This window comes from Cyprinodon tularosa, unplaced genomic scaffold (assembly GCF_016077235.1).
Source record: "Cyprinodon tularosa strain WSP-4 unplaced genomic scaffold, ASM1607723v1 ctg130, whole genome shotgun sequence".
In the NCBI taxonomy this organism is placed as follows: Eukaryota; Metazoa; Chordata; class Actinopteri; order Cyprinodontiformes; family Cyprinodontidae; genus Cyprinodon; species Cyprinodon tularosa.
Window position 1 is genome coordinate 1,858,607 of NW_024038115.1, and position 25,213 is coordinate 1,883,819.

Genomic DNA, 25,213 nt, shown 5'->3' on the forward strand with positions numbered 1-25,213 from the left:
ACATATTAAAGATCATCTAACACATTTTTAAATCCACCAAATACAACCAGGGTGAAAGGCAAACAGAAGTTCAAAAAGTTTTATTTTCACTGAAGAGGAACAGATGCAGTAGTCTGTTAGATAATAATAATAATAATAAAAGAAATAATTCCCTATAAACAACTGTTTGTGCATCCTTTGATGGAAACCAACTGCCATGCATTTAATGGGTAATCAACGCTGTTCTAAAATGCATCGGATCTTGATGTCTTACTTTTCAATTTAGCTGGTTTGGTCTGATTTAGTTAAAAGATCAGATTGTGTATGCAACACTATCATATGTAGCTCCGTACAGAAAAAATAACAGCATCCTGTGCTTCAAATGTACAGTCAGCAATCTAACAGTTACACAACAAATACCACATCTACATCGCATCTACAGGAACACGATCGACTTTGTTTTTACTTCCCTGGAGTCCTCTCAACCCTTGTAAGGTGCAGTTGGCTATCATGATATGTACAGTGGAGCTTGTTTGTTACAGAAAAATCTATGATAGTCATTATAGGTGGGGGGGGGGGGGGGGGGGGGGGGGGGGGGGGGGTATGTAAACAACATAGACCTGTGTTAGCAGACATGTATCTGATGGAAATGTCAGCTTACTTTCTCTGTACTCTTTAGTTTCATGTCCAGGCAGGCCGGATTTGGGTGCGGTGTTTATTCTCCCACCACTCCCACCACTCAAACAAACCTTTACTCCAAATGTGTCACATGCTGCCAAATCTTTACAACTTCTTAACATCAATAACTTGTTTTTTATTCGGATAAGTGATATAAACAGAAGAAAATGTTGTCTTGTGTAACCTTCTTGCCAACCCTTGTTCTCAAACACAACATAGCTCTTGGTGTCCTATAGTAATGCTTATTATTTTTTATGATGCTGGTATAATCCTGTATGCTCATGCTACCTTTCCTTTATTGTTACTTTTTAACACCACACTGTTGCGTAACGCACACATCTGAGATGGGTTACGCTCCTAAGCAGTTACCATGGTGTTGGTTCATAATATAGGAGATTAACCTGTACAAGTTAGTTTAGCAGTTTGAATTGATGATTGATTGGGTTTTATGGTTATAGGAATCACCACAACAAAGTTGATAGCAGTGATCCTGCATATGAGCAGCAAAATACTGGAAGGCAAACACTGGCATAGTCTCTTGATGAATGTTATGAGGTGGCCAGGGGTTATATTAATATTTGCATCACAGTTGCATTTGTTAAATGTAAATATGAAAAAAGCATTTTCATTGTTTTATGTAAACATTTGCACATACTCAATGTATGATTAAAAGAGCTATGTTTTGAGGTATTACTGATGGTGCTGTCATAGTTTAACTATTTATTTTTTTCTAATGGCAAACAAGAATAAACTGATATACAACCATGACAGAGTTTAATTAATATTGTCGGTCTGGCCTCCATAAAGGACCAATGTGTAACTTTTTTGATAACTGTAAATCATCCTGACTTTATTATATGGTATAACAGATTATCCAGTTTTTAACCTAATTAATGTTTCCTTTCATCCAGATTGATCCAGCTGATCCATAACCGTGCTGCCCATGTTCTCACTAGATCTAAGAAAGTAGAGCTAAGATAGTAGGCTCCCTGTAGCTCAGAGAATAGATTTTAAAATCCTTCTTTTAGTCTATAAATCATTGAACGGATCAGCACCTCAATACATAGCAGATCTGTTGCAAGTGTATCAACCTCCCAGACCACTCAGGACTTCTAGTTCCAGTCTACATCCACAACAGGCACCAAACATGGAGAAGTGCTGAAAGCCTGAATGCTGTTAAGTCATAGTTAAACACCTATTTGTTTACAGCTACCTTTGACTGTTAAAGTTAAAATGTTAACTGAGGTATTATTAGTTTAAGGTTGTGGTCCAACTGTTTTATTTCCTTTACTGCCTGCTTTTATTGTGTTTTTATCTTTATTTGTTTTTATTTGTTTAATTCATGTAAAGCACTGTGAATTGTCTTTGTAGTGGATTGTGTTTTAAAATAAACTAGGATTGCCTTAATCATTTTATAGACAATCATTTTGTCCATATTTTATAGAGATGTATTTTCAAATCTCAGTACTATCAACTGTGACGCTGTTTGAAAAAGCAAGTATTTGCTGCCATCTTGCGGCAAAATATTGAAACAACCCTTACTTAAGCCTGCCCTTTCCTTGGAGAATTATGCAAAATCCACGGGCCACATTAAAAACAAAACTTTTTGGTGAAAAGAAATGGTGGCAATAAAAGGATGACTGCCTAGAAGAAGAAGCGGTACCCTTTACTAATATATTTCTGTTAAACTGGATGTAAGACCCATGTTATTGTTTGATACTTTGCTGTGTTCATCCTCTTTTTCGAACGCCGGTTAAGGGAATTATTTAAAGATAATCAATCAATAAAATCAGGGTACTTAAATTGAATCATTATAGACCCTTGGATAAAAAAAATGACCCAATATTACAAAAAAAAAAATTGTTATTTTATAGTTTGCATTCATCATGAAATTTTACATTATTTTTCTTCTTTCTGACGTTTGACATAGATAAGTGTTAATTGCTTGCACTCTATCTTTAATTTTTATAATGAAGGGATGCTCAGATCTATTGCTAACAGATGTCCAAGGAGACCGGATCAGGAGTAGAACCCAGGAGATGCATATTTATTCTAATTTATTTATGCACTGTTATTACTAAGTGGGAGTGTTGGCCTAGTGGTTAGAGCAGTGCGCTTGTGCTCTGAGTAGATTGCAATAACCTGGCTCAAGCCTCATAGCCACCACTCAGGCTCTCTGAGCAAGATCCTTAACCCCACACTGCTCCCCGGGCCAGACGTGTAGCCAGAAAATATTAGTAAGGGTGGCCAGGCAATAACCAACGTACACTGAGGGGTGGCCAACATCCATATTTTCTAAATAAAGACTAACTATACTTCCCTACAGCCTTTGCTAACAAATAGATGCATTAATTTAAACATCCATGCTGTCTAAATTAAAGGTGTAGTTGACAAAATTCCTTCAGTTTTGAGTTCTGCGGCAAACATCTTATACATTGTCATTACTTACCTAATTTTATCAATAATCATTCTGCATAAAATTGATATTTACATGTTCTAGTATCTAAATCAAATGGATTGTAATATGTTATTTATCGCTGATTTGAGTGAAGATTCCTAGATGACGTGCAGAGACATAATTTTCTCCTTACCCAATATGAGACAAAATCTAGTCCTGAAAAGAGCATAAATTCTGTATTTATCATCTTTAAAGTCAGTATATTGCTGTGCATAATTAACCACAGTGTTTTTGTTGTCAGGATAATTGTTTGTATATCGAAAATTAAAATGTTAAATAAGTTATTACATTCAACTTGAGAGTATTACTGCTGCCACCGTCTGTGGCAAAAAATGGTAGGAGTGGCCACAGATTGGCTAAGGGTGGCCATGGCCACCCCTGGCCCCCCATCTAGCTCCGCCCCTAAATGCAGAGAGGGAATTTCTACATTGTGGGACAATAAACAGGTTTATATTTAGCTAATCCTTTTAATATTTTGTCCCCAAAATTTAGGGTTGGACACATTAAAAAGTAATTTGCCAAATTGAGGCCACTGAGATATTCTTCAGGAGTTAAAATAAATGTTTCAAATAAAATTGTTCGAATTATGAATGTGGCAAAAAATAAAGTTGATTATAGAGAATTAATACAAAATAATTAGATACAAGTAATTGCTAGTTCATACTATTTTCATTATTATTATCATCAATATTATGAATTCTAATCACCTGTGTTTTGTGCTATTCATATCTAAAGCAACCGACATACATGCAAATTATGGTATTTCTTTGCCATTTCACTGAAATTTGCTGTATTTGTTGTGCCTTCAACGTCGCATTTGTAATGAAACATTTCATTTTTATACACCTGTCAACGTGAATGTTTACCTGAAGGGCAAATATTAGAACGTTTGCTATTATTACAACCCAACCATATCGCTCTATGTGGAACAAAATGTTTCATATTTGCTGGGGAACTGTCCATCTATCCGTCCGCGTCGCGCGCATGAACGCCCACGCGCCCGACGTACAAACGCACAAATATGTCGGCATCCGCTGCACCTCTACGCTCCTCCTTCAGGATTTGCTTACCGTTAACCGCACACTACTGTGGCAGCCGCGCCAAACTGCGGACGCACAGAAAGCTCGACAGTCAAAAGAGGCAGCTGTGTCATTCTGTGAAAAGGTACGTGGCGCCATATTTAAAATACTGTCGTTTTTTTGTTGTTGAAATTAACAGAAGGGATGGAGAGCGGCAATGAAGTACCGGTGGAAGGATAGTAACTCACAGCAGGTTTTAATGTAACCAGTAGATGGCGCCAGATATGTTAAATAAACACACCATCATGTTGTGCTAAAATGTGATAAACTGAGCTGCGTGAAGCTGACACCCCACCCACGTCAAAAAACTCTGCAAATAGACTGAATGGTTAGTGCAACGTTAGTGCAGATTTGTGCAGAAAAAAATATCGTTTGTGCTACTTTTGTTTAAGAGATATTAAAGATTATTTTTTAGGTCATCCAGAGGTCACCATCCCCCCATTAAACTCCAATTTGAACCAAAGTGGTCTCGTTTTTTAGTGCTTCGTTTGTGCTGATTTGTGCAGTTAAAACGGTCATTTGTGCTATTTTACTTTTAAAGATATAATCATTTTAATTTTTGGCTGATGACGTCACCATCCCCCCATCAAGCTCCGATTTGATCCAAAGTGGTCTCATTTTTTAGTGCTTCGTTTGTGCTGATTTGTGCAGTTAAAACAAACATTTGTGCTGCTTTACTTTTTAAGATATAATTATTTTAATTTTTTTGGCTGATGACGTCACCATCCCCCCATCAAGCTCCGATTTGATCCAAAGTGGTCTCATTTTTTAGTGCTTCGTTTGTGCTGATTTGTGCAGTTAAAACGGTCATTTGTGCTGCTTTACTTTTTAAGATATAATTATTTTAATTTTTTTGGCTGATGACATCACCATCCCCCCATCAAGCTCCGATTTGATCCAAAGTGGTCTCATTTTTTAGTGCTTCGTTTGTGCTGATTTGTGCAGTTAAAACGGTCATTTGTGCTGCTTTACTTTTTAAGATATAATTATTTTAATTTTTTTGGCTGATGACATCACCATCCCCCCATCAAGCTCCGATTTGATCCAAAGTGGTCTCATTTTTTAGTGCTTCGTTTGTGCTGATTTGTGCAGTTAAAACGGTAAATTTGTGCTGCTTTACTTTTTAAAGTTAATTTTTTTAAATTTTTTTTGGTGATGACTCACCATCCCCCATCAAGTCGATTTGATCCAAAAGTGGTCTCATTTTTTTAGTGCTTCGTTTGTGCTGATTTGTGCAGTTAAAAACAAACATTTGTGCTGTTTACTTTTTAAGATAAATAAATTAAAATTTAGGGGGTGACGTCCCCACCCCCTTTAGAGGCTGCGGAAGTGAACAAGTCACAGAAAAGCAAAGGGGTCTCGTCTAAGTTAGTTTGAGTCCCTATGCATGTCCAGTGGATGTTTCAAGTGTGAAAACTGATGACATGTAATTTTTTTTGCCTTGTGTGTTGAAAATTTCCTTTAAAACCCTCTTTTAAAACTGTGTTTTTTTTGTAGCTGCGTTTTTGTTTTTTTAGTGCAGTTTTTTGTGTACTAACTAACTGTTTATATCAATGTTGTTCTTTTTTGGGCTTAGCCTAAACGTTAAGTTTATATTACATGTTTTGTTATTCAGTCTTTTCCACAGTGATCGGATTTTATAACCCTGTTGATATCATTTGTTGATTTAAAGTTTTTTGGGCTAGATTGCCACTAGGTGCAGCAGGAAAAATGATTTTCTTTATGGGGGAATGTTTTTTCATCCCTGATTATTTACTTTATGTTACTGATTATTAAAAAAATTAAATAATTTATATCTTAAAAGTAAAGCAGCACAATGACCGTTTTAATGCAAAAAATCGCCAAACGAAGGGCACTAAAAAATGAGCCACTTTGGATCAAATCGGGCTTGATGGGGGGATGGTGTGTCATCAGCCAAAAAAATTAAAATAATTATATCTTAAAAATTTAAAGCAGCACAAATGACCTTTTTTTAACTGCACAATCAGCCCCAAACGAAGCACTAAAAAAATGAGACCCTTTGGATCAAATCGGAGCTTGATGGGGGGATGGTGACTATTAGAAAAAAATTAAAATGTTTTATATCTTAAAAAGTAAAGCAGCACAAATGTTTGTTTTAACTGCACAAATCAGCACAAACGAAGCACTAAAAAATGAGACCACTTTGGATCAAATCGGAGCTTGATGGGGGGATGGTGATGTCATCAGCCAAAAAAAATTAAAATAATTATATCTTAAAAAGTAAAGCAGCACAAATGACCGTTTTAACTGCACAAATCAGCACAAACGAAGCACTAAAAAATGAGACCACTTTGGATCAAATCGGAGCTTGATGGGGGGATGGTGACGTCATCAGCCAAAAAAATTAAAATGATTATATCTTAAAAAGTAAAGCAGCACAAATGTTTGTTTTAACTGCACAAATCAGCACAAACGAAGCACTAAAAAATGAGACCACTTTGGATCAAATCGGAGCTTGATGGGGGGATGGTGACGTCATCAGCCAAAAATTAAAATGATTATATCTTTAAAAGTAAAATAGCACAAATGACCGTTTTAACTGCACAAATCAGCACAAACGAAGCACTAAAAAACGAGACCACTTTGGTTCAAATTGGAGTTTAATGGGGGGATGGTGACCTCTGGATGACCTAAAAAATAATCTTTAATATCTCTTAAACAAAAGTAGCACAAACGATATTTTTTTCTGCACAAATCTGCACTAACGTTGCACTAACCATTCAGTCTATTTGCAGAGTTTTTTGACGTGGGTGGGGTGTCAGCTTCACGCAGCTGATAAACTGCTAGAAAATGAACGGCAGCGGGAGCGCGCAACCTGTTCCGCGCGACATTGAACCGACGTCACTCGCAAATTTAAATTATTTTGTAATAAAGATACACGTGTTTTTTTTTGTTTTTTGTTTTTTTGCGAAACGTTAGTGCTTAAAAAATTATAATATCCAATTCATATGATATATGTATTTTCTCTCATGTAAATTAACATTACTACTGATTTTAATTGCTTTAAACAATTTTTGAAATAAAGGTAAAGATAGTCTTCAAAATAATGTTATTTTCTTTATGCTATTTTTACTTAGATATTGATGTACATTTTCGCATCCCACGTGCTGTGTCACTTTGTTGCCATAGGAATGACTGCTTTCCCTTTCCATTGTAGGGAAGAGGCTGTCCCATTCACGTTTATACCCTCCACCTACAATCCAGGTGCCTTCCACAGCTGTGATTGTGACTTTATTGCGAGTGACACTTGACCTTTTATAGGGCACTCAGTGAAATACTTTGAAAAGCTAATATTCAGGCCAATAGTGTTATTGGAATACAGGACAAGACCTTATTACCTTTGTAACATTCAAAAAATATAGATATTTTGATGGCAAAAATTAATGTCAATGTAAAAATAAGAAATGCCTATTTGCCTGAATATGTTAAGAAAAATAACAAAAGTGCTTCTATAAGAAATTCATGAAAAACCCTGAGAGTGAAAGAAACCCTTTTTTTGTGTGTGTTTTTGGTACAACATAACCTTAGAGGCATTAATGCTGATACTGGCACTTACATTTTTTAGTTTATAAACCTACTTTTTACCTTTTTTTCTTGACTTTTTAACTTTTTTTCCAACTTAATTTACAGTAGGTAATATATCATTCCAGGGCTCATCTAAGTGGTCAAATGCCAAAATAAGTTGTACAGCTATGCAGCAGTATTTTTGCTGAATCCCTGGATATAGATCTTGTTCTTCTAGACCTCACTTAGGGACGGGGGGACTCCATTTGTAAGGGGTATGCAAGTGATCAAAAACGGTAAGTTGCCCTATAAAGAGTTAGTGGTTAGGGTTGGGATTCAACCTCAGGTCTGGGAGTCGATAACATTTTGACACAACACACCACCTTTAGCTGTGGTTGTTGTACTGTTTCAATGAGCTTCTACAATGTGTGTAGCGGCTAAAATCCTATATTTTAGGCTTCTGGTTGCTATTCCTGAATGCCGTTGGTTTTACCTGTGCTTAATGAAGATTATCATGCCAATCTTTACTTTACTTATAATAAATTCATTTATTAACAGAACCATGTCCATAGTTTCACTACTTCCCTTTACATAAATACATAAATTCGACATTAATCTAAACCAAACACAATAGAAAACTGTTGCCTCCTCTCATTAACAAAAGCTGAACAGAATCATGGTTGACTTTAAATAACCCCATCACCCAGCAGACAATAGGAACTCACAATCCTACCATGGAGACGATAAACACAGGAAAGGACAAATGGCTACTACAATGTGATAAGATTTAGACAAGATGTCCCAGGGTGTCTTCAAAAATTATTAAAGAGTTTAGTCTAAATATTAATATATTTCCCTTCAACTGATTTAAAATGACGAGTTCAAAATTTTAGCCGATAGTTTATTAAGGACTTCTTTCTGTTCTGTACATAATGTTCCCCAGGCATGCCGCCGTGGTGATTTCAGGAACAGAGTTGGCTCGTCAAATTCACAGAGAAATCCAGCGTGATGTGGAAGAGCTAATTGCCCATGGCAACATGAGACCCCACCTCGGTGTCATCTTAGTCGGAGACGATCCAGCCAGTCACACCTATGTTAAGAACAAGACCCGGGCAGCCACCATCCTGGGTCAGATATCAGCATTGTTTGTCTTTCTCAGTTCTGATCATTGAATGCATCATGCAGTCATATACATGCATCTCAAGTTAGAGCATTGTTGAAGTGATTATCATATATTAATTCATTACATAAGAGTGATGTTTATCTGTCCTCTAGAAATATTAAAAAGTGCATATTTAACAATATATTATGGTCACTTTAAAGTGACGTTATCCTCACCCTTCAGAAAAAAATAGATGCTAAGGAAGATTGCATATCAGGGTGCTGCATCCAAGCATATTAATGGATAGATGAGTAGGAGAAAAAAGCCTATTCAAGAATTCAAGGTAGACGATGTGCATACCTTCCACAACATGGGCTGAAACATTCCTAGTGTTACTGGAGATAACGTCATGAATGTCTTACCTGTCCTGAAAAGGGACCTTTGTTCAGATTAAAGTTAATTTCCCACTTAATAAGACAATCAAGATGATGCCGAATGGTTGTCTTCATGCTACCCCTTCATTAATGCAATCTTTTGTGTAAATAAAGCTCTAAGCAAATATTACACATATTGCACAGTATGTGGAAAACCTCTCAAAGAAAAAACAAAAGGGATTTTAAGTAGTTTGAAGCTGTTATTCTTAAAAATACCAGAAATGGATATTTCACATGAGCAGCTCTATTACCAAGGCATCTATAAATAAATGATTTTCTATTTTAGAACTGACTTACTGAAAACAACAGTTCTAAATTATATTCTGATTTATTTCTCCCACACTCCCCATATTATTTACTCTTATGTAAATCACTACGTCTGTTGGGCTATTTTTACAAATAAAAATCAGATCACATGTATTGCTGCTGTGTTTAAAGCTGACGTGTTGGGAGTGTAACATTCCTCAAATTTCCAGGTATTTCCAGTGACACAGTGGTTCGACCCAGCTCGGTGTCCCAGGAGGAGCTGCTGGAGTTAATTGATAAGATGAATCGTGACTGGAAAGTCAGCGGCCTCTTGGTTCAGCTGCCACTTCCAGGTATGTAGAAAAGAATCTGTAAATCCTAATTCTGCCTACCTATAAATGAAGTGCAATTTCTCTTCTACTATTTTTGGAGTGTATTTGGTTTGTATAGATCCTAAGTCAGAACTCTATTGCTACCTATGTTGAAAAAAGGCTAAATAACTTAAATCCTTTATGTATAAAGCTGTACCCTGTACCGCAAACAATTCAAAACAGTTTATTACTATAGGGCCAATTCACAGCCACATGTCATCTTAAGGCACTTTAAAGATCACCAGATCATGCAGTCAAATTGATTCAAAGTTTTCTATCTAAGGAAAACCAGTAGATTGCATCGACTCATTGACACGGATGCAATTCCTCACACTAAGCATGCTTGTAGCGACAGTGGAGAGGAAAAACTCCCTTTTAACAGGGAGAAACCTCCAGCAGAACCAGACTCGGAAAAAGCAGAGAGATCTTGCAAACAAGATTGCAGTCATTATTTGCAGAGTTTAGAGCAAAACTGCACCTGAAATTTTAAACGAAGCTCTTTTGTGTTAAAAAAACGTTCTACTGGAGTAAAAACTGTTTACTGATTTTGTTTTAACATTGTTTTTGTTAAACATCATTGTTTTATGTGCAAGGAAAACATCTCATCACATTCCTTAAGGTGTTTTTTGACCACCTAAGATAAAATAAAGTGATGACAAACATTTTTATATTTAAATAACAACCTCACTTTTATTATTATTTTTTTTAATAGTATAGTGATAAAGGTATAAATATTGGGTATCAAATAGTGAATAGTCCAATGTGTTGGTAGCAGTTCTAATTTTATCTTTATTTAAGACACATTTGGTCATTTTGTAAAATAAAATAAAAATAATTTCAAGTTATAATATTACCTGAAAATAATAATATTCATAATAAATAAATAATAAAATTCATGCTTAATGTAGTTATAGCTGATATATACCGCCTCTCCCTTCCTTAGATCACATCAACGAGCGAGCTGTGTGTAACGCCATTGCTCCAGAGAAGGATGTGGATGGTTTCCATATTGTGAACATTGGGAAGTTGTGCCTGGACCAGAGGTCTATGGTACCTGCAACACCTGCAGCTGTCTGGGAGATGATCAAAAGATCAGGTAAACCAACAATGGTTCTAAATCCCTTCTAGGTGTCTATTTTTATTTGCCAGTAATTTTTCCAAATTGATTCTCTAGATGGCAGTAAAGATCTGTTATTACTCATGCTCACAGTGCTCTGCTAGTACCATTTTATACCATTATATCTGGAAGTCATGCAGTGTGATCTTGATATTTCTGATATTGTTTAACCTTTAATAAATTACTTTTTCAACCTGGAGAGACTCACACAGAGAAAAGCTTCAATTAGAAAAATTTTTTTTTTTTTTTTTTATACCGGTAACATAATAATATTCTTCACCATATTTCTATCTAAGGAAAACTAGCTGATTGAGAGGATTCATTGACTCTATGCAATCCCTAGCAGTGAGCATGCATGTAGCAACAGTGGAGAGGAAAATTATCTTTTAACAAGAAGAAACCTCCAGCAGAACCAGGCTCGGTGTGAGCGGCCATCTGCTGAGGCCGATTGGGGCAGAGGAGACAGAAGCAGATGAAGACATAAACCAAATAAGTTCTTTGGCGCTCGGGCCCCGGCAGAAGACTTCAGTGCTGTGAAACAACATTGGTTTAAATGAGTAACCTAGAAAAGTATTAGAGTAGTCTTCCCCCATGGCCCGGACTCTGGTAGTGGAATAAGCCAGAGGGTAAGTGGGACAGCAAACAGTCTGAGAATGAGATAAGTGGAGGTCGGTTAAAGTTCTCTTGCGTGTGGGAGAGAGAAGCTGGGCTAGGAGCTAAATGAAGGGGGTCTTGCAAGATGATTGGCTTTGGAGAAGGTGCAACACCGAGTTGATTGGCTGAAGCTGAACAATTGACATCGCAGGTGGTTCAGGTGAAGCTGAGAGTCTTCCAGGTGGAATTTACTGAAGCCTGAGCCTTCCTGCAGTAGGTATATCTTTTCAGACATTTCCAATAGTTGTTGAGCAATGCTGGCATTCACAGAAAATAAATGCCTTGTTCTTTGATTCAACCCCATATCTATCATTTAATTAAATAGTGGCTTAATATGTTGATAAAGGTACCCCCTGTGATCACAGTATTAGATACAAAGTCTAACATTTCTACATTAACATTAAAAAGAAAAAAAAATAAGGAAAAAATAAATAAATAATGGAGATTTTGCTTCCTGATCAAACACATAGAGGAATGTTTGTGTTTGTTGCCAAGAAAAGTAAAATCTGCATCCAACTTGGCTGCTCATCAGTGCAGTTCAGTTCAGGTAACTGTTTTTGCAAAGAATGCCACTGATGGGTGGCGAGGCATGTTGCGTAGGACTCAGGTCTATGTACGCTATTTTATCTGCTGTAAGATATCAACAATAACGATATAACAGGGTGCGCAATGACAAAAAAATCAAACCAAAAACGATTTAACCGATGGTTTATAGTGTTTGTTTTAAAATCAAAATTTATACTAATAAAGAATTTTGACTTTATCTGTACTCCTATTTTGTTCAATGTTGGAGATCTGCTAAGAGAACAACAGAGGCTGATTCTGTGTGATTAATTTAGTAGATGACATCAACTTCAGTAACAAGTATTAAATGAGTGATTTATTTCTTTTCTATGTTTCTTTCAATGTCAGATCATTATTCCAAAGATAACTTTAGAAAATATGGTAGAGAATATTACTTTCAACATTTAGGGCTTAATCAGTGTTTTAATGTTTAACCTCAACAAACTGTTTAAACAAATCATTTCTTTGCAAACACGTTGTGACCTGATACACAAATCTACAGCAAAACTATCTGTAAATATTTTAGATAAGGATTTTCATGAGAATAATAATTGAATGTTTTCATCCCTGGGAATGTGTTTATGCAGGAATACAGACTGTGGGAAAGCATGTGCTGGTTGCTGGTCGCTCCAAAAATGTTGGAATGCCCATTGCTATGTTGCTGCATAGTGATCGGAACCATGAACGCCCTGGAGGTAAGTCAGTTTCCTTGCTTGTTTTATTATCTCCACAAGTTTATCGGCTCAATAATATATTCATCATTTTTGTAGAAAATGCAAGTTGCAACATCACGGTTTTCCCTGAGCTTTTGTCAGGATATGAACGCTTGCTTCAGTATTTGCCTTTTTCTCCAAATATAATATATGCTGATGCATGTCCGACAGGATCAAAGGAAGGGAGTGTGAAGGCCTGAAAACTGGGTGAAACTTTTGGCACAATGGATGGCTGTGAAACGGATCCAATCCTTATATGGTGCAGGAAAAAAATGTTGGATTTCAAAAGGTGTTGCCTGTTAGGATTAAGCAACAAGATTTACTTTAACTGTCAAAGTTCAGCTGTCTGACATGAGAAAGCACAAAAACAAGCAAAGCCATATAATTAAAGCGCACCAGAAGCTGAAGTTGCTGTTGAACTCAAAAGAAGCACAGAGAAATGTAATGTGCCTTACAGGGTTAGTTCCCCAGGGTTTCAGGGAATGACATACATCCTGTCTGGGGCGGTTCTAACCAGTTAGCATCATGAAACTTTTCTCATCCAGAAATCTATAGAGAAGAAGAAACCAGTAGAGAAAACAAGTATCCCTACCAGTTTTACCTGTTTTTGAAGTAACTGTTTTGGGAGCTATTTCTAACTGTTGTTTTTTAGGGTTGTGCCTTTAAAAAAAAAAGAAGTAAATTCAAACATTTTGTAAACACAGATTTGTCCTGGACCGTTCAAATTGGCTATAATAATGTAGGTAACATCTGATTGTGATGTATCTTTTAGATATATACCTTTCTAACAAGTTTTGCCAAGAAAAAAACTGAAGTCTTTGTTGTATAGATTCAGGGGTGTCTTAAACATTTCTCAGAGATTTTGATTCATATTGGCACATTTGCTTCACTCACTTAAGGTGAATTTTGTAGCTGTACATTTATTCCAGCACACCTCAGAGGTTTTAACTGAGATCCATTGGCTGTGGAGACCGTTGGAGTTTAGTTAACTGTCACACTCATTTTTCTTTTTAAGAAATCAGGTTTTTCCTGCTTGAAGGAGCCATCTTAGATGGATGGATACAGTAAAAGTGATTCACATAGTCAACAACTACACTTTGTTGGCCTGTTGTGTTTAGGTGAGGTTCAGTTGGGACTAAAGCCTCCAAGAGACACACTGACACCATCACTACCTGCCCTAACATTGGATCCAATGCGTGAGGGATCTATGTATTTATGTTTTTTTTATATAATTTTTAATCTGACCCTGTGAGTCATACTGTTGGAAGAAGACTCATCAAACCAAGAGACATTTTTTCCATGAAAAAAACAAACAAAAAAAAAATCTGGCAAAAGATGCAGATATATGTTGAAATTAAATACATTGTCTGTGAGAACTTGTTAAAATGATTCAATGCTTTTCAGATGAAATTACATGAAATTCCAGCTTAACTGTTAAACATGTGGCGCATCGAGCTGCTGGTTTCTCCACGCCCTCATAGTTAGGTGCACCCTCTACAGTTAGTGTTTATGAATTAAAGGTATGAGTTTGTTTTATTTAGTTTCAGCAATTACATGGCAGTAAAACGCAGTAACCACTTAGTCATTTGGCACTGTTTTACATATTTGTGCATGTTGTATCATCAACTTGGATGTAAACTGAACTGTAGGCATGTCTGCAGTGAAGTTGGATTTTAGAGTTATAGACATTTAACTAGTGATTTCCAGACATATATGAGAACCAATATGAGTTATTCAACAGGCAGGATTTAAACACAACAGCACTTTTTCTACACTTTTTTCTCTGCTGAAAATGAGGACTAGGGTGGATTAAAAAGAAAATCATCTCTCTGCCGGTCAGAAGACCAGCGATTCAACTCTAGACTCTGGACATGGATGTACAGGAACAACATTATGAGCATCCCTAACCAGGTCCTTCAACCAACAGTTAATTCATTTTTTTAAATTGATGCCTAAAAAAGTCAAAAGGAATCAAGCATTTTACATAATCACTCATGGAAGTAAACTCTGTGGAATATATAAATACATCAAAAACCTTTTTCATGCTGGTTTGAAGAGAGCTAGAAGAAGCTGAATGTGGGTTATAAGTAAATGTTCTTTTCTAATCCATTAGGAGTGGACAGTTTTGTGTCATTAATCATACAATGGGTGCTCTGTGAATATCCAAACTATTGACAACAAAACAAATTAGTTTCACTGTGTAATTTATGAAGAAAATATGAGTATGTTTGAATTGTCTTTGCTGTTTTAACTATTTATTGAGGTCCTTTAAATTATCATTATATATTAAGATTATATTTCAAGAGATTACATTATTTTCTAGTCTTCCATAGTGTATTTGTTGTACCTAATGTAAAAGTTGGCAGGTCTCTATTTAATAATGTGTATATTCTAATTTGTTTTAGCATGACACGCTTTTGAAAGTTGTATACCACAGCATATTGTGAAAAAAATATTATCTTCCATACCTAGGATGCATTTGACATTCTAATATATTATGAATTACCATACATTTGGGGATTTACCAAAACATGTCCAATTCAGAGCAGCTTCAGTATGAAAGGGTGTTTCATCTGGAGAGAAATGTTGTTTATAATGTACATTTAGAACCTTTACAGGATTATAGGGCATATATTTTGTTGGAATTTTTCCCCTTTAACTAAACAACTGTTATGTTTATTTCCCTGACGTAGATGAAAAATTATACAATACAATAATAATACATATAACAAAGCAGTCCATAAAACAGACCAAGGTTGCCACAAACCTATGATGTTATCTTTGGAACGACAAACGCAGACCTCAGTGCTTAGTAAGATGGGAACAAGACTGAAAAGTTTTGTTAGAAAAATGTGATCCCACTGGTCAGTTTGTTCCTTACCTGCCTGTATGGAACTCAATCCCCCCTGCTATAAGCATCTTCTTTTATCCTATATGGCTTCCTATAGTATAGAGTCAAGCACAGTCTGTTGCAAACAACATAAAATAAAAATCTTGCATTTTAAATCTTATCCATCCATCCATCCATTTTCCGTCACTTTTATCACAGCTGGGGACGCAAGGAGTCCTGTCAACACAGAGACACACAGGACAAACAACCATTCCGCACACGATCACATGTAAGAAGAATTTGGAGAAGCCAATTAACCTATCAGTCATGTTTTTGGGCTGTGGGAGGAAGCCAGAATACCCGGAGAGAACACAGGCATGCTCAGGGAGAGCTCCATGCAGAAAGACCCTGGGCTTGGAATCGAACCCAGAACCTTCTTGCTGCAAGGCAACAGTTCTATCCACTGGTGCACTGCGCAGCCCCCTTTTTAAATCTTATTTTAATAAAAACGTCACACTTTCAGCAGGGTTTATCCAGTTAGGTGGCTGAAGATTCAAGCACACTTCAGTCTCTGCATACAGAGCAGGCCTGAAACATTTGCTTTGACTCATCAGTCCACGTTCTAATAGTTCTAACCACAAGCTTAGAAGTATTTAATTTTCAATAAGTTGGAATGAGATGAAGGAATGAGCAGGAAAATAAGTCTCTGTGGTAAACCCTGTCTACTTTGTTTTACTGCAGTGTTTAATGAGCACTGACTAATACTGTTATCCAAACCATAAAATTCTGCCAGCATTTAATGAGATCAAGGATAAAAAATGCTGAGGCATGCATACATCAGTAATCCCATTTTCCCCGAGTCTTTTAGGCAGCATACTTAGTACTCAAATTAAGGGGGGATTAGGGGGGTGGCATCCCCCTTCTTAAAAAAAATCTTAAAAATCATCCCCCAATACCATCCCCTGTGACATTTTATCACTGAATGTGTAAATTTCTATTATATATTTACAGTAATGGCAATAATACTGCCCCTTTCAACATTTGGCGGGCTGTGGAATTACGAGTAGCGCACAGCGTACTCATTCATATGTCAATCTGTTTTCTCATCAATGGGCGTGAGTTTAGGGCGATGTGTGCTCCCGTGACCGGGGAGGTGATTCTCGGCAGGCAGGTAGCCTGCCAGTCAAGGGACTGACTGCAGTTCTACTGAAAGGTGCCTTGGTCAAGGTCAATGGCAAGCTAGTATAAACATGTTTTGTTTGGGAAGGGAAGTAATGATCAACATCTACAGTATGACAGCAGCCATGGTCAAATATCCTGGTTGTTGTTTGCCACAGAAATAAAAAAGAAAAAGGAAAAAAATCATCTAAGACAGCATCTAAGACAATTTCACAGTCTCTATCAACATTTTCTGATCTGTCGTAATCTAAGATTGTCATACCATCCAGCCCTTGCTTGAGATCCTTTAAGATGTATTTGATACTCAGACACATGTCAAGAGTAAGGAATGACCATGACAGTGTTCACCAAAGAGCACAGTTTTGGTGTTTTAGATTCTTTTAACCATGCAAATTATATTTTTTTTTAAAATATTATCGGATTCCTGATTTTGCTTTCATTGGAAACGAAAATAAAGCACAGTCGGTGTACTTGATTGCCAGGGTAGAAAATAAGTCAAATTCCTACTGTATGACTGTAAAAACTGTTTTGTCACTCCATTCCATGCTCTTCCAGCCTGACGCCATTTCGTCTGATATGACACCCATATGTCTGATCTGCTGGGACTTGTTCCTTCCTTAGATCATATTCTTTATCTTTCCTGAATCTTCCTGTGAGATACTTTTTATCTTCCTCCTTGCCTCCATAACTTGCACAACACTAAAAACAATGCACGGTTTCCTTAGTTATTAGGGTCACACACTGCCGTTAAGAACCTGCAATTTACTGACTTCCATAAAGCTGTTGTGTTTTATAAAATAAGATTTTTTAAATGCATAAGGTTTACTCCTATACTAAAATGTATTTCATTTCTATACATTATGGCACAATGTGCCTTGGATTATATTTTTACAGTTTTTACATTCAGCTCCCCTTCTCAGACTGATGTTCTTGCAATGTGCTATCAAACCTAAATCTATGAGTTTCAACTCCCATCCATAGACTCAAATGTAAATGAAATCAAGACAAAACATCCATGGTCCACATTAGAGTGAATAGTGATTGATTAATGTCGGTTAATTAATCCTAAATGATACTTTGTCCCCCTCAGGTGATGCCACGGTGACGATTGCTCACAGGTGTACACCACAGTATCGGTTGAAAGAGTTGAGTCTTCTGGCTGACATCATCATTGCAGCAGCAGGTAATTACAGTTAGGTAGGATGAAACTCCTCTGTGGAAGATGGCTTTCTGATACTTGTGCTGTTGACATTGTTTTGTGATAACTTTTCGTCACGCTTATCCCAAGCGGAGGGGTCCTGGTGCCTATCTCCAGCTGTCTATGGGGAAGAGGGGGGTACAGTACAACCTGGACAGGTCGCCAGTCCATCGCAGGGCAACACAGAGACAAACAAAATAAACAACCATTCATGCACACACTCACACCTACTGTAAGCAAAATTTAGAGAAGCCAATTAACCTAACAGTCATGTTTTTGGACTGTGGGAGGAAGCCGGGGTACCCGGAGAGAACCCATGCATGCTCAGGGAGAACATGCAAACTTGGAATCGAACCCGGAATCTTCATGCTGTAATGCAAGAAGGTTCCACGCCACTGAGCAGCCAGAATATGCATTACAGAAACAAATATTCATTTTATTAAGAGAATATGCACAATCTTAATAAAATTATTTTTTTTGCTGTAATGTCCATCCATCTATTACTGCTTGTCTTTTATGGTCATGGGGGTCTTTCCTGCAGTCATTGAGCAAAGGGCTGGGTAAACCTTGATCAGGTAACCAGACCATCACAGAAAAACATACGGACACACAAAGATGCACACATCTGGGGGCAATTTAGAGTTACTAATCAACCTAGCAGTCATGTCATTTTTCAGTCATGTTCATGTTATCAATAATTTCCCCCCATAGTTTCCTAATTTGCATATAAGGAAATATGTTGGCTAGACCTGTACAAAATAGGAGAGATTGTGAAAAAGGCTTGCCAGCCCTTACTTGAACAGCTCTTGTTACAGGCTGCCTTATTAATGAAGACATTTCTCAGTAAATATCTGTCTCACTGCCCTGTCACTGGTTTCAAGTTACTCTGTTTTTAATGAAGAAAAAAACAGTCTAATAAGTTTGGAATGTGAAACCACAAATGAAGAGAAACACTACCATAAGACGGTTTAGTTCACTGGGTGTTGCTGGGGTCACCATTGTTTGTATTAAAAGATTCTTTATTTGTTGAAGAATAGATGGAAACGAAGAGGCAACATTGTTTTAGGTCTCTTAGCAACTCTTTAAACAATGAGGCAAATATTTGCTCATCTTTATAGTCAGAAAGGGTTTTTTTAATCTAAACCTGTCCATCTTAACAGATAGAGCAACGATCAAAAGGTAATTACCATGGCAGGTACCAGTTTAATACCTGGAACTTATATGACTGGGCAAAGACCCATGTGTATCTTCCCATCATACACAGGTAGCAGGATGGTAGACAGTGGGGATTTCTGATATTATTCATCATGATTCAATACTCAAGGCAACACTGGTTTGTTTGGGATTTTGATTTTTGATTTTGAGTGGCAGCCTAGTTGTTAGGGCATAGAGCTTGGTATCCTGAGGTTGTGAGTTAAACCTCCACTGGTTCTCCGAGCAAGACCCTTAACCCCTGTTTCCTCCCTGGGCACTGCACAGTGGCAGCCCACTGCTCCCCAAAGGAGATGAGTTAAATGCAGAGTTAATTTCTCAGTTGTGAGATCAATAAAGTTCAATTAAATGCTGATTGGTTAGCCAGTATTTTGCATGGAACTAAGAACATATAAATGTGCTGGCGTTGCTAATCTGATTTACAGCTTTAAATTTGGGACTTTTTTTTAATGTTTATGAGAACTCCACTTTGCATTTGATGCTTTTAGCCCACAGACTAAAATAAATTGACTCATTTTACGCTACACTGAGAATTTTCATAGTGCAATTTGATATTTACAACCTTTTTCTTTAGGGATTGCCCAATTCAACATGTTCATTCCTGATATATAACCTATGATGCAGCTTTGAATAATGACTGATATTGATATTAACCCAATATATCAGCACAAATCATGCATGACTTTTAGTATGCATTTTGTGCATGTTTTGGCTTATATCAGACCACTTTCTGGTACCAATATTGGGATAGCCCTACTCTTTGTTTGTTTCCTTTGAGAAAACAAAAACACATAGAAAATAAGTTAAATAAATCAGTATCACTTTAGCTTTTTCTAAAGAAAGGACCCACCCAGAGACACTTTAAGCAAGCTTGAGGGTTATATAATTCATAACAACTAGGCAAGGCAAGGCAAGTTTATTTGTAAAGCACGTACAAGAACAATTCAAAGTAAAATAAAGTAAGCAATAAAATAGGAGTAAGATAAAAGAAGAATAAAAGCAAATAAAGATAAAACACATTTGAAGCAGCTAGTAAAGCAAATAAAACATTTGGGTCAACAAGTTTAACTAATGATACCTTAGTTAGCAGTTTACCTTCAACAGCCAAAGGCAGCTCTACGAAAATAGGTTTTTAACTTTGACTTAAAGGAACTCAAGCTTTCAGCACCTTTACAGTCTTCTGAGAGTTTGTTCCAGATAAGAAGATCATAGGAACTAAATGCTTCTTCTCCATGTTTCATTCTAGTTCTGGATGTACAGGGTAGGCTGGAACTAGAATACCTGATTGGTCTGGGAGGTTGATAGACTGAAAAGAAATCTGTTATGTATTGAGCTGCTGATCCATTCAATGGATCAGCAGCTCAATACACTTCATTATAAACCTATGAAGAGGCTTTTGCAGTAATGAACTCTACTAAAGATAAATGTACAGCATCAAAATGCAAATAAAACCTTGCTTATTTACATCAGACAAGTTACTTGTTGGGCCGATGCTGATATTTTAAAAACCAACTAACATGTCGGATACTAATGTCCATACCTACAATTTGTGCATCACCAGTTGGGGGGAAAAAAGACTAAAGATATTTTAGATTCCCCTTTATTGATATATGTACATTTTTGTTTCCTTGTTGGTTAGGTGTTCCCAGTCTGATTACAGCAGACATGGTGAAAGAGGGTGCAGCTGTTATTGACGTTGGCATAAATCGCATCCAGGATCAGAAAACAGGGGCGGTTCGTCTCATCGGAGATGTGGACTTTGAGGGTAAAACAAATAATAAAAGTTACCCAGATTGCCTCAGCAGAGGATATTTCCTAACACCTTGACATGAGCAGCATACCATTGTGAATAGAGGAAATTGCTTAACACCATATCATGTTTCTGATTTTTTGTTATAGGAGTAAAGGAGAAAGCTGGTTTCCTAACACCTGTCCCTGGAGGTGTGGGTCCCATGACTGTTGCCATGCTTATGAAAAACACTGTGACTGCTGCCAGAAACGCACTGATGCATTAAAAAGCATACACCCTTCAGTTAAGTTTGGTTTACAGAGAGGAAACAGCTTTTAAAGATGCAATAGGCTGCATACAGTTCAATGCAAACTCGGATACCAATCCTTCGAGTAACCATGCTACACACGTCAACATCTATGACCTCAAGATCTTATACCTGCCTGGAAACCTACTTGATATGTACTATCTTTATGTCCTTAATTATTGTTCAATTTGTTGTTTTAAATAAGATTTTGCTTTTTACAAGTTATATGGATATTTTTTCTACTGCAGTGTTCAATTTTATTAAATATGCTTTAAATTAACTGTAAAGAAGACATAATAAAGGTCAGTGGCACAGTGCTCATGTTTATTTTTGGATTATTTACATTTTCTTAAATGTTTTTTTTATCGCATTCATTGGAAACATATCTAAATGTAATCTTATTTGGCAAAACTAGGCCTTCATTTTATACTTTTGGTCTTGGAAAACCAAAACGAATGTTTCCTAATGAAATTGGTTGTCTTATTTAATAAGGTATATATCTGAAGATTCTTGGTCATCCAAGTCATGGTCAACCTTGAAAAGTTCAGTTTAGGCAACTGGGTGTTAAGTTTCCTAGAAGACGTTTCACCTCTCATCCCAAAGGCTTCCTCAGTTCTAACTGGCGGTTCTTCTAACTGAAGAAACTCATTGCTTTTCATAAATCCACCTGTGACACAGCCAATCAGCTTTGAACCACACCCCCATGAAAGCCAATCGGCATCCTAAGTTCATCTTTAAAGGCCTCCAATACGCACTTGTCTGCTCCTGTGCGCAGGTGGCGGATGCACTGTGACTTCATTTAGATGACACAGTTTCAACCCACCTCCAGCCCCTCCTCCACCATCATAGCTAAAGCTTAACCATGGTGTGAGGGGTCATTGATGATGTTACGGGCCCAGGACACGCAGCGCTGGGATAAAATTTATTTTATGGAGGAAAAGAGGGGCCCCAATCATCCTTTCTGCTGTTCTTACTACTCTCCTCACCTTCTTCCAGTCTGAGGCTCTGCAGCCTCCACACCACACAGTGAGACAGCTGATCAGAATGCTCTCTATGGTGATTCTGTAGAAGGTTGTGAGGATGGGTGGGTGCAGGTTGGTGTTTCTTATCTTCCGCAGGAAGTACAAGTGTTTTTGTGCCCTTTTGACCAGTGAGGTGGTGTTTACAGACCAGGTGAGATTGTCTGTGATGTGCACCCCTTGGAATTTGGTGCTGCTGACCACCTCTACAACTGAGCTGCTGATGAGCAGTGGAGCGTGGTAAGGCCGTTTCTTCCTGAAGTAGACAATGATCTTTTCGTCTTCTCCACATTTAGGATCAGGCTCTTATCTTTGAACCAGCCCACCAGCTGCTCCACCTCCTCGCTGATGTCCTGGTTGTTGTTGTCTCTGATGACAACAACCAGCCATGGTGTCTTCTGCAATGTTCAGGATGTTATTGGTGGTGAAGCTGGGGACGTAGTCATGTGTCATCAGAGTGAACAGCAGGGGGCTCAGGACGCAGCCCTGAGGGGAGCCTGTGCTTAGGGTGATGACATCAGAGGTGTTCTGTCCGACCTGGAATGACTGAGGTCTGTTTGTGAGGAAGTCTAGCAGCCAATTGCAAGTCCAGCTGTTCCAGTTTGCCAATCAGATGCTTGAATGATGGTGTTGAAGGCTGAGCTAAAGCCCAGGAACAGCATCCGCACGTGGTGATTCTTCCCCCCAGGTGTGCCAGGCTCAGGTGAAGAGCAGAGGAGATGGCGTTCTCAGTGGCGCGGTTCCGTCGGCAGGCAAACTGGAATGGGTCGAATGTTGCGGGAAGACTGGAGGCGATGCATTCTTTAACCAGCTTTTCGAAGCACTTCATCATGATGTGAGTCATGACAGGCCGGTAGTCATCAAATGAGGTGATCTGAGGCTTCTTTGATTGATGGGGTCAGACTTGCACATATTTACATATTTGCACTATGGAATGTCTGTGAGGACACCGGCCACCTGACCTGCACACTCCTCGTACATCTGCCCAGGTAAGTTATCGGGGCTTGGGGCCTTTCATGGGTTGTCTCTCCAGTCTTCCGCACATCAGCTGTGTCAATGCGGAGTGCCTCCTCTCCCTGATGTGGAACGGCTTTCACTGGTGGAGTGCTGTTTAGTGCCTCAAACCTTCCAAAGAAGTTGTTCAATCCATTTAAGAAGTCAGCATCAGCTTAACCCACTGGGGGGAGGTTGTGTTGTAGTCTGTGATCACCCGTATGCCTTGCCACATCCTCTTGGTGTAGCTGGCATCATGGAAGAGTTCCTGGATCTGCCGGCTGTGGTTCTGCTTCGCTGATCTGATGGCATGGTTAAAGTTGGCACTCTCTGTCCTCAGGGCCTCTTTATCAACAGATCTGAAAGCTTAGTTCTGTGCTTTTAGCGATTTCCGAACCTCTCCATTCATTCAGGGTGGTTGGTTGGCCCTGGTGGTGATGTTCTTTTTGAGGCAAATGTCTTCTAGAAAACTTCAGATCAAGTTGGCAAAAGTAAACTATTCAAGCAATAATGTCTATGTTTAAAAAGTGGGGGAAAAAAACTCAATTTTCTCATTGTTTTATAGAAACAAATGCATTTGACACACTGAACTCCCGTTCTAAATCAAAACCCAAGCCAAAATTGATCAGCTCCTCTATGATAACAATCAGTATGGAATGAATAAAAAATAGTCTGATTAAAAAATAAGCAATGTCTGTTTTATTAATTTCAAGCTCAAATACTTCAATTCAATTAAGAAATATGATATTGATCCAAAAAGAACGTTTGATAACAAAATGAATTAAACAATATTTGCTGTTCAAACTAAAGGAAGAAATACTATTTAATACTTGTTGTTACTTTGTATCAATAACACAGTTTTACGGTTTCTGAAAACTGCGATATGTTCTGTGTTCTAATGGAGTCCACCCATTCCTGGCACTGTGAACAGATATTCGAGCTCCCAACCTTTGGACTGCATTCCAAGCTTTCTTTTCTTTTCTTTGTTTTTTGCCGTTGAACTGATCTCACAATTTTTCGCCAATTTTTTGATCCTGTGGGTCTGAAAGTAAGATGCTGCTCTCCAGCTGTTGTGTTTACGGTTCTTTTTTTGTAGAATAATATATATTTGCATTGCTGCATGGTAACATGACCTTTTCAAATATTTTCATGCATTGGAATTGATTCATGTTTCCTTGCTGACAATAAACAGTTCTCACAATGTAGTATTGAGAATGTTCATATCATAATTTCTGAGCCCCCATGCTTAACAATGTCCCCGGCCTTGAACTCAGTGATTGGAAATCTTTTGATCATCTGTCTGCATCCAGTAACAAATAAAAATGTATTAATACTGCTTAACTTCTCAATCAGTGTGTTAATATGTTCTATAACAAACCGTAACCTTACCAACATGCTGGGGGTCTTTTTCACTGTGGATTTTACTATCAGTTTAGCTTTACATAGGTGTTACCTAATGGTTGCACTATTCACAGGTCCCTGTGTGGCAGCTGATCACTATTTTTTATTTATATATATTTTTTGCCATTTTAGCGATTCTTCAATCCATTAGAATGCTAGTTTAACAATTTCCTCACATCTCTCTGATCGTGGTTTCAATTTGAACAGATTTTTATTTACTTTTATATATGTTGTTTGATCTCCAATCAAGTTTGTTTTAAGAGTGCTGGACAATTGAACTTTTTTCCACTTGCAGTTAAAAAGCAATCATTGTGTAGAACATTTGCTGCCATACTGTAGTCCCAAGAAAAGGGGTGCCTTAATTTTACAGGATTAATGAAATCACTTAATTAAATGCGTAATTAAATAGTAATATCACTTCATAA

General features: G+C 37.5%; 1 protein-coding gene across 1 annotated transcript; it reads left to right on the plus strand.

Annotated features, from left to right (window-relative positions):
- The first annotated feature begins 4,136 nt into the window (after positions 1-4,136).
- Positions 4,137-23,914, plus strand: mthfd2l (methylenetetrahydrofolate dehydrogenase (NADP+ dependent) 2 like). The gene is made up of 8 exons (XM_038277320.1): positions 4,137-4,279; positions 8,663-8,847; positions 9,732-9,854; positions 10,816-10,968; positions 12,795-12,902; positions 18,020-18,112; positions 20,979-21,104; positions 21,239-23,914. The coding sequence occupies exons 1-8, from the start codon at positions 4,137-4,139 to the stop codon at positions 21,352-21,354; spliced, it is 1,047 nt and encodes a 348-aa protein (XP_038133248.1). The 3' UTR covers positions 21,355-23,914.
- Positions 23,915-25,213: the final 1,299 nt, after the last annotated feature.